Source organism: Cardiocondyla obscurior, linkage group LG02 (genome assembly GCF_019399895.1).
Source record: "Cardiocondyla obscurior isolate alpha-2009 linkage group LG02, Cobs3.1, whole genome shotgun sequence".
Lineage (NCBI taxonomy): Eukaryota > Metazoa > Arthropoda > Insecta > Hymenoptera > Formicidae > Cardiocondyla > Cardiocondyla obscurior.
Window position 1 is genome coordinate 4764355 of NC_091865.1, and position 10456 is coordinate 4774810.

At 41.0% G+C, this 10456-nt stretch overlaps 1 protein-coding gene across 1 annotated transcript; it reads left to right on the forward strand.

Annotated features, from left to right (window-relative positions):
* Positions 1-217: 217 nt before the first annotated feature.
* Positions 218-538, forward strand: LOC139109665 (uncharacterized). Its single transcript, XM_070668910.1, has one exon. The coding sequence runs from the start codon at positions 218-220 to the stop codon at positions 536-538; it is 321 nt and encodes a 106-aa protein (XP_070525011.1).
* The last annotated feature ends 9918 nt before the right edge of the window (positions 539-10456 follow it).

Below are 10456 nucleotides of genomic sequence, written 5' to 3' on the forward strand. Positions count from 1 at the left end.
TTACACAGTTTTAGATATGAAAGACGGCTTTCATCATATTAAAGTCAATCTTGCAGATACAAAGTATTTTGCATTCGCGACGCCCGACGGGTAGTTTGAGTTTAAACGCTTACCCTTTGGTTTTTGTGAAAGCCCAGCGGAGTTTCAGAAGCGCCTAGTTCACTTATTGCAACCGTTGATCCGTCAGGATAAAGCCAGCGTTTATATAGATAACATTATGATAGCCTCGAAATCTGTGGAAGAGAATTTAGAGTCACTCAAAGAAGCCTTGACATTGTTAAAAAAATATCGTTTTGAATTAAATTACAAAAAATGTCAGTTTCTGAAAAAGGAGGTACAGTACCTTGGTTACGTATTAAACGAAAGAGGCATGACTCTAAGTCCTCGGCACACTGAAGCCATCGACAGATTTCCTAGGCCTAGTTCTGTGCACAAGGTCCAGAGGTTCTTAGGTCTTGCCAGTTACTTTAGAAAGTTCATCCAGAACTTCGCTATAAAGGCCAAGTCCCTTTATAATTTGCTAAAAAAGAATTCCTAATTTAAATTTGATCAATCTTGTATTCAAGCCGTTAAAACATTCAAAAGAGAATTAATGTCTTACCCTGTGTTAAGGATCTATGATCCAGAGTTGGAGACTCAGTTACACACTGATGCCAGTGGCCAAGGGCTTGCTGCAGTCCTCTTGCAGCGACAGCCAGGCCAAGGTTGGGCTCCAATTGCCTATTTTAGTCAGGCAACTAATCAATCTGAAAATAAATACCACAGTTTTGAACTTGAAATGTTAGCCGTGGTACGCGCAATGGAAAGGTTTCATATATATTTATATGGGCTCAAATTTACAGTGGTCACAGACTGCAACGCACTTGTGCACGCAGTGACTAAAGCAAATTTACACCCTTGTATAGCCAGATGGACTCCCACGCTACAGAACTATAGATTCAAATTGACTCACCGTCCAGGTCGACAGATGACGCATGTCGATGCCCTCAGCAGGCAGGTGGGTTTAGTTGACGCCCTGCCTCTGGAAGCGGAGTTAATCTTCAGGCAGTTTTAGGATTCGATCATCCAGGAGCTAGCACAGAATCTAGAAAATAAAGAAAACGATAAGTTTAAATTGATCGAAGGATTAGTATATAAGACAGGCGATGATAGAGCGAGATTTTACATACCAGAAGCGATGGTGAACCCCGTATGTCGAATTTACCATGATGAGATGGCCCACTGCGGTTTTGAGAAAACGCTGGTAGGAATGAGAAATACGTATTGGTTTCCTTACATGAGGAAGCAAGTTAAAAGATATTTAGATAATTGCATTGTTTGTTTAACTGCCAATGCTTCAGGGCGTGCAAGAGAAGGAGAATTGAAATTAGTCGAAGGGCCGAACTCACCATTTGAGATTGTACATTTAGATCATTTCGTCGGTCCCTTGCCTGAGTCAGGAGGATTTCGGCATATTCTCGTAGTAGTCGAGGCGTTCACCCGGTATACGTGACTGATGCCCACTCGTTCCACCACTGCAAAGGAAACAATTTCACAATTAAAATTATTATTCGACATATTCAGCACACCGAAAGCACTGGTTACAGATTGCGGCACAGCTTTTACTGCGAGCGAGTTTGTAAACTTTACTGAAAAGCGCAGGATAACGGTGCGGAGAGTTGCGTTAGCGTCGCCGTGGGCAAACGGCATTGTTGAGCGCGTGAACCGATTTGTAAATACGTCGTTGACAAAGGCGGCGGACAACGAGACGTCATGGCACAAAAGCGTATCCTTAGTGCAATATGTAATAAATAACACAAAGCACGCGTCGTTAAACAATACCCCGAGTAAATTGCTGTTAGGGTACGATCAACGCAATCATACCGACCGGGATGTCAAAGAACTCGTTGGCAGACTAGCCGGCATTGATCGTCAAATCACGGATAAGCGGAGCAAGGCGCGCGATTTGGCTGTCGAGGCCACTGAAAAAATCCGAGCGTACAACAAAGTTTATTACGATTTGTCGCACAAAAAACCCACACTGTATCGTGAGCAAAAATTGGTACTCGTAAGAGATACTCAGAATCGTCCGGGTCAATCTCGAAAGCTTAAATCTCATTATAAAGGTTTGTACATGACATCAAAAGTTTTGAATAACGGGAGATACGTCGTTACCGAAGTACCCGGTATGGAGCTCTCCGGCAAAGTGTATAACACGATTCTGTCGGCCGACAAGCTCAAACCGTTCGAAAAAGTATAGAAGGCCTTAGTGCCGAGGCACTTTTATATCTTTGTGTACAAATCACTGTAAATAGTTCATGATATATTTAATTTGTAAGTGCGTACAAGCCAGCCCTGCGAGGTACAAGCAAAAGTCCGTACAATCTAATGATACTTCCGTTTTTGCGAATCAAGCGTACATTTTTGTTAATTTTTTCTGGTTTATTTAGCGGGTTACGGAATTATTCTTATTTTTGTTATACGCGGTACCCGCACGCGTTAACCATTTTTAGGCCATTTTCCAATTATCTCTTTCTTCGAATTACTTTGTTAATCTGCGTTATATATATATATATATATATATATATATATATATATATTCTTTGTATAATTGACTTCTTTTGTAATGGGCAAGTCATTGTTAGTTAGCCGAGCCCGAGTCGGTGTTAAGCAGCACAAGACGACTAACGAATCGAAGGCGTATGGATTAGAGCACTGCACGAACCTAATTATGCAACCGAGTGTTAAATTAGCGATAATGGCGAGCCAGCGAGCTTTAATTATAATAAGCTAAACACATGTACACTGACCGGCAATAATGACGCTCTGCGGCGACGGCAGCTAACGTGCGTGAACTAGCGTGGTGTGCATCAGGCCACACCGCGGAGCGCGTACGTGGGCCGTGAAGCGCCGAGAGAAGCGAGAGGACGGGGGAAAATTTGGTGGGAGGCGTTCTCATGCTCTATCCCGCTCGCGACCCGTACGTTTGAGAGAGAACACATGAGTGGTCGCTAAGAAAAAGTTATAGGCGCACCTTCGTTCTCTCGCTTGCACGCGTTCGTGTTTATACGGGCGCGCAAGGATAGACATAGATCGCAAGAGTACGCTATTAATTCTAGCATATACTTCAAGACATTTCGCGATAATGACAACCGAAATTGAATACCCGTGTTACTAATATTATTAAATATATAATTCTACGTTGCGTGTAATTTATTTTTGCGATAATTTTTCGACAAATATATAAATAATATCTCGAGAAAGAACGCATGGGAGGACGGTGCGAAACTGTTAGAGGTGCACCTCCGATCTCTCGCTTGCACGCGTTCGTGTTTATACGGGCGCGCAGAGATAGAGATAGATCGCAAAAGTACGAATTATAGCGTAAACTTTAAGATTTTCGCGACTAATGATAACCGAAATTAAATACCCGTGCTACTGATATTATAAATATATAATTTTACGTTGCGTGTAATTAATTTTCGTAATATTTTTTTGACAAATAAATAATGTCTTGAGAAAGACAATTTAAAATTCTGTTTTCTGTCTTGAGAAAGACAATTTAAAATTCTGTTTTCTGTCTTGAAAAAGACAATTTAAAATTCTGTTTTCTGTCTTGAAAAAGACAATTTGAAATACCGTTTTCTGTCTTGAGAAAGACAATTTAAAAACGGTATTTCAAATTGTCTTTTTCAAGACAGAAAACAGAATTTTAAATTGTTATTTTCGAGACAGAAAACAGAATTTTAAATTGTCTTTCTCAAGACATTATTTATTTGTCAAAAAATTATTACGAAATATAATTACACGCAACGTAAAATTATATATTTATAATATCAGTAGCACGGGTATTTAATTTCGGTTATCATTAGTCGCGAAAATCTTAAAGTTTACGCTATAATTCGTACTTTTGCGATCTATCTCTATCTCTGCGCGCTTGTATAAACACGAACGCGTGCAAGCGAGAGAACGAAGGTGCGCCTATAACTTTTTCTTAGCGACCACTCATGCGTTCTCTCTCAAACGCACGGGTCGCGAGCGGGATAGAGCATGAGAACGCCTCCCACCAAATTTTCCCCCGTCCTCTCGCTTCTCTCGGCGCTTCACGGCTCACGTACGCGCTCCGCGGTGTGACCTGATGCACACCACGCAAGCTCACGCACGTTAGCTGCCGTCGCCGCAGAGCGTCAGGCCATTATTGCCGGTCAGTGTACCTGTATTACAGCCACGATAAAGATTGTAGCACGCGCCATATGGCTGTCCGACTTCTTGGCGGCCATATCACTTGCGAGTCGCCGTGCAGTCAGGCTGGCCGAGCTGTAAGGGACCTCAATAAAGTTAGCACCCTCATTTTGGAATTTTTAATTGTTGTTATTGCAAATCGATTGTAAGTCGTTTGTTATTGAATGTTAGATAAAGAAAAACGTTTGTTAGATAATATTTTTTACAGAAATTAAAAAATAAATTTAAGTATAAAGTTAGCACTCCAAGTAAAATTTTTACTTCTACTTACGCTTAATCGATGCGCAATCGTTTGTTATTCCCGAATATGCAAAGAAAATCGTTTGATAGATCATAGTTTCCTATTTAAAAAAGCGTGTTGTAACGGTGCACCCGGCGATGCACCGTTCCGGCCACAACAACGGCCGGCCGCCGGACACAACACCGTCCGGCGGGGACCCGGGGCGCGGTGCGCCCCAAACTTTATAATTCTGTAAACGCCGGAATAGAACGGCAACGCGTAGCCGTTCCGCGGCTAAGTTCATCCGCGGACTTAGCCGAGCGTTCCCGAGCGCTGCCGAACCGCGCCGTCGACGTCGAGGCCCGTCGTTTCCGAGCGCGCCGCATCCCGGGGCCTCGGCGCCACGCGTCGGGACACGTCACGTACCCTGCTGAGCCCCGGCAACCCTGCGCCGTCACTTTTTATGTATAAAAAGTCGACGCCAGGACTCAGCGGGACCGTCCTGATCCGTTCGCTCTCGAGCGAACATCCGATCCTAGAGCACGAAACCACGGGATGAAGCGATCTTCGTCTCGGCCAGGAACTCCTGGCGCTCACGATCCTCTCGTTCCGAACTCTAATGTACGCATGACTAGCTCGTGGGGTGGAGCGCACTCCGCCTCCTTCGAGGACTCTCGATCCTACGTCTGCGGCACGGAAAGGCTCGAAACGCATTACGATCCCGTCGCACTGTCGTGATCCACGGGGTGGAGAGCTCTCCGCCTCGGCCAAGAACTCTTGGCTAACGACACCGGTCAATGTGCATCCTGCCCAAACGCATCACGTCATCCGCGATCCACCGACGCATAGCGATATCTTACCGCGCCCCTCGATCGAACCGTATCCCACCACTATCAACAGTACGGCGGGCCCCGCCCGTCGTTCCGCGCCCGCGTCCCGCGTACCGCCGGTCCTTTCGAAAGGATCAATCGCGGGATCTACGATCCGCGCCGAAAACCGCGCCCACTGTTCCGCGTCACCCACCGCGCCTCACGTGGGGCACCCGCGACCATCCGCGAATTTACGTCTCGCGCACGCGTTACATCGATCGAGATCTAAAGGGCCGACGCGCCCACCGACGAACTATATTCGCGCCGCACATTAATTGTACTCTTTCTCTTATATATATGTATATATATCGGCGCCGCTTGACCAAGCGGACGTCGTTGTTAGTTAATAAATAGCATTTTCTTTGACGAAATCCGTCTCGGTGCATTCACGACCTCACACACTCGGATCCTGCGTCCCGACGAGCGTCCCGGGCTTGCTGGCCCGACATTCGAGACCCGCCGCGAAAGCAGGTCGTTTCAGTGTTCTACGTCTGAATTTGCTGAATCTCGAAATCTCGAATCTATTGTTGCCGTTTAAAACTCGCGCTGATTGGTTCTCTCTTGCTTTGCTTGCTTCTCGCCAAGCGAAAGAAAATGTTAACTGTCAAAAAACAGGTTTTGAGGTTTGGTTTTGGCTTTGGCTTTTTTTTTATTGTTATTTTCTTGAATTAATGCGCGCGCGCAGCGCGCGCCTGTATTGTTCTAGTTTCTAAAAAACAGCAAAAATATAATAAGAAGCACGTGCGAATTTTAGGTTGTTATTTATGAATACCAGCCTTAACTGATTGTGAGTTTCCTCTCTATGTTATATTCAATGAATTAAGATGTAAAAAACGCCACGTCACGTTCTTTTTCCATTTTTGTAGTAGGTGTAACTCGGCGAGTACGCGGCTCGGCGAGTACGTAGCTCGCCAAGTTACACTTACTAAAAAGTTGTACGAGCTTTAGGCGTCAATCAGTTTACTGCTACATCTTTACAGGTAAGTTTAATAAAATTATCTTACAATTTCTGCTTATTTTCTTTTATTTTATTTGAAGGAGTTTGATTATTACATGTTTTGTTTCTCTTTCTCTTAACGGTTTTAGATTTACTGGTTCTGGCATGCCTTACTAGATTTTGATCAAGCACATCGTGCAAAGTTCTTACAATTTGTTAGCGGTATTCCCAGTGTTGGGTTACAAGATCTCTCCGCGCTAGAAGGCATGAACGGCGCATAAAAGTTCAAAAGTTACAGAGGACAGATCAATAGGACTTCCACGTGCTCGTACTTGGTAATTATTTGAAAAGAATTATATACATTTTTTAAAATACGCATGTCAGTAAAAGCAGAATTAATTCTGACAAAGTAAAACGATGTTACGCTAAAACTGCATTGTTTAATTAGAGTTTCAACCCGCTGTATATCCAAATAAATAAGACCTATTATAAACTACGTACAAGTCCACTCAAGACGCTTCGCGAATGCAGCGAGAAGAATTTAGATCTACATAAGCTTGCTAGATCTTTGTTAATATATATTGATACATGTCCTAATAGTAGACGTCACACAGCAATTTACAAATGTGTCAATAATGATTACGTACACTCAAAAGTTGTGCGAACTTTTGCCGTCAATAACTTGCAAGATTTAATATCAAATGGACGTTATATAGTTGATATGAAAAATACCAAACTTGTATATATTAGGCTAGTATGTCAAATGCAAATTAATAAAATAATTCCTTAACAGTAAGTAAAATAAAAAATTATTTAACAAATTTATTACAATCTACTGTAATCTAACATATAATTTACATTAATCTAACCATTATTTAATTACATTCTTATCTCTGTGTTTTAAATCATTTTTCACAGATCAAATGTATTTTTGGAAAGGTTTTGTGATATTATACCTAAAAAATAAAAGAGAAAACAGATTTCAAAAAAGAATACGTATATTATTGGCGGACAAGAATATTAACTGAGTACCACACGAGCAATCGTGGATATGCAAAAAAACAAGTCGATGCTGAAAGCCTGATAATGCGAATTAAAACTCGAGACACTCGCCATGAAAACCATGAGTTGAGCAAACGTCCTTTGAACGGGCAAAGAAAAAAAGAAGTACTGTTTAAGATTGAAGTTAGTAATTAATAATTTTACCACCGCGGAGGCAGCACCTCGTGGCTGATCACCGGCGACGGATCGATATCGATCTGTCGTTCGATAATCGCCTCCGATTCTCGAAGGCGTTGCCGGATCGAGGCTTATCAGTGTTCATCTAGCCGTGCCAAGCATCACCTCGTGTGCAACAACGTGCAGTGTGCTTCTCTCACAATTTTTACTCATCGTGCTACTCATCATTCAACTCGTCGTTCAACTCGTCGCCTTGTCTCCAGTACAACTCATCCAGATCATTTTCGCCGTGTGCAACACGCCAAGAATCTTCTGGAAGACATCACCCTGCAGCACGAGGCGTGTTGAACCTCGTACTCAGTAGCTCATCACATCTCGCAGCGTGTGAACTCACGATTAATATAATTGTGACTCATTGTTTAAACTCAGTGCGAGTTCTCAAGAACAGTTAAACAGACAGATATCAATTTAAAGACTAACTCAAGCGTGAAACTCATTTATAAATTCTGTGCGGATCTCATCTACCGGCCACGTGCTCAACGCGTGTCTCCGCGTAACTCGCATATTCGAAGAATTAACACCCGTTTTTTTGCGTTAAATAAACCGGCCACGACCGCGTAACATCCCCGCGGTGTTAATTGTAAAATCTCATTTTGTAATACTCATTTTTATACATTTAGAACTCATTTTTTATACAAGTACAAAAGGAGCTAAAAACAGAAGGATGTTCTGTATGGCGAAAACAATACGCAATGGCAAATATGCAATTAGGAAAAATTAAACCTCCGTTTTTACCTAATGGTACAGTATGCCGACAAGCACGAGTAGAAGGAATGGACACATAATTTGGTGTAAAAAAAGAAGATTGGCGAGATCTCATTGAATCAATTGAAAAAATGACACTAAATCCAGAATATGCTGGTTTTATACACAGTATTGGATCGTTACCATTTCACGTTATATATGGTACACCTGCTCAACTGCACGCATACAAAGAATATTGTCGATTAAATAGAAAATCTATTGTAAGTCTTGATGCAACAGGCAGCATCGTTAAAAAATTTGATCCAAATTATAATGGTCAGAAAGGTCACATCTTCTTGTATGCTGTTGTGATAAACTTTGACGATACAACAATAGTTGTGCAGCAAATGCTCTCAGAAAAGCACACTACAATTTATAGAACTCTGGCTTAGACAATGGATGCGAGGAGGTGCTCCGAAGCCAAATCAATCTGTATGCGACTATTCTCGTGCCTTTCTATGTGCAATTTCTTTAGCCTTTAATAACCAGACAATTAAGTCATATATTAATAGTACATTTAACGTTGTATCGAAAACGAACATAAGGAAAAGTTTTGCAGATACAATAATAAAAGTAGATGTTGCGCATATGATTCATTCTGTATGTAAATGGAGTTGTTAGAGGTCGGTTCGTCAAGTGTGCCATAAGGATTACTTTGTTCGATGTGTTGCTTTGATGAATGCAAACAGTTGAGTCAATTTCAGGAAATTTTCTACTTGACGTGTGTTGTGGGTCTGCAAAATCATGAAGATGCCGAAATTGATCATTTCAAAGTTAGAACAGCGAGAGACGCAAAAAAAAAGCTGGAAAACTGCATAGCAATTCAGAGTATAAATATAAACACAAATAAAAATAATTATTCAGAATATAAGCTTAAACATTCCGAAGATGAACACATAAGCGAATTTGACGAAAACAACAGTTGCATTGACAGTTGGGTGGATAAGCTAGTGGATAAGGCCGGTAAGATTCTACGGAAAGGTGAAAATTTGAATTGATTTTACCTTCCAGAGTTCATCAAGCTCTTTTCGGTTAGAGCTAAAGAGTTTTTGCTCTGGACTAGTGTCGAAATGAATTATAATACTTTACGTGCAACTTCGAGTTACGTCGAGGGTTATTCAAAATTCATAAACTTCAAACAACATGTACTACCTATTACATCGAAAAACGTTGACATATCTTACTTGAGAAGTCCGTTGCCATCTAACGACGAAGAAGAACGTATACAATCTGCTAAGGAAAGGACTGAACTTAATATCATGGAAGAAAAGATACCATTTCATCAAAGATCACCAAGCAATGAGAAAAATAGAGTAGAACAAGAATATATACAACCGCAGACGAAATACAACGAAATCGAAGATCTACCGTGTCTTACAGAACCAGTATGGAACGGTATTGAAGCTTGCTACCATGATTAAGATTTACTGGCTACAGAAAATTGGCGAGGAAAAAATAAAGCGGTTAAACTCGAATGTAACGGTTTATCTGAAGACATATCGTGTTTTGCTGAATTGAACAATATGAATGACGTTCTTATCGGTTTATCAACTGTACCAGTTGTCGAAAATTGGTGAAGAGATTTAAAAACAAATAATCTCAATGAAAATGTTTTGAATGATTGTGATGCAAATGAGAAATTCGAAGCAATAAATGCATCTTTGGTAGATCACTTTTATAGCACAACAAAAAATTCAACTGATTCGGATGATGTGACATTGAACCTCCAAAGCATTGATCACAACAAATTCGAATTAATGGAATCTAAGTCAAGCATATTGTCTCATTCGAACATGAAGTCAAATATGCATTGCGATACAAATTTTTGTTTAAGCGTTTTAGATACTTCATCTATTAACACATCCAGTGACATCGAGTTTTATTTAGATAAGCAGCCAACGTTCAACGCTGAACCATCATCACAAATAGTTACGAAATCAGACGAACAGCAATCATTACGTAATCAGAATGAAAAAAAGATAAGTAAATTCTTTAAAATGTATCCGGAAGTTCGATACAGAAATAATCTCGTCGCTCAGAATAAAAAGTCTACACTGCTGTTAAATGGTTCGCGTTGTCAACTTGTTAAAGTTAGAGAAAATAACCAAATAAAATCATATTATATAACTAATACGTGTGCCTTTGATGCACTACTCCACCTTCTTATGACGGCTGCAATTGATGACGTCAATTACTCCAACTTCTTGAAAGAATCCAAAAATTGCA

Coding starts and splice junctions, on each gene's coding strand:
- LOC139109665 (XM_070668910.1), top strand. CDS start 218: ATGATAGCCTCGAAATCTGTGGAAGAGAATTTAGAGTCACTCAAAGAA.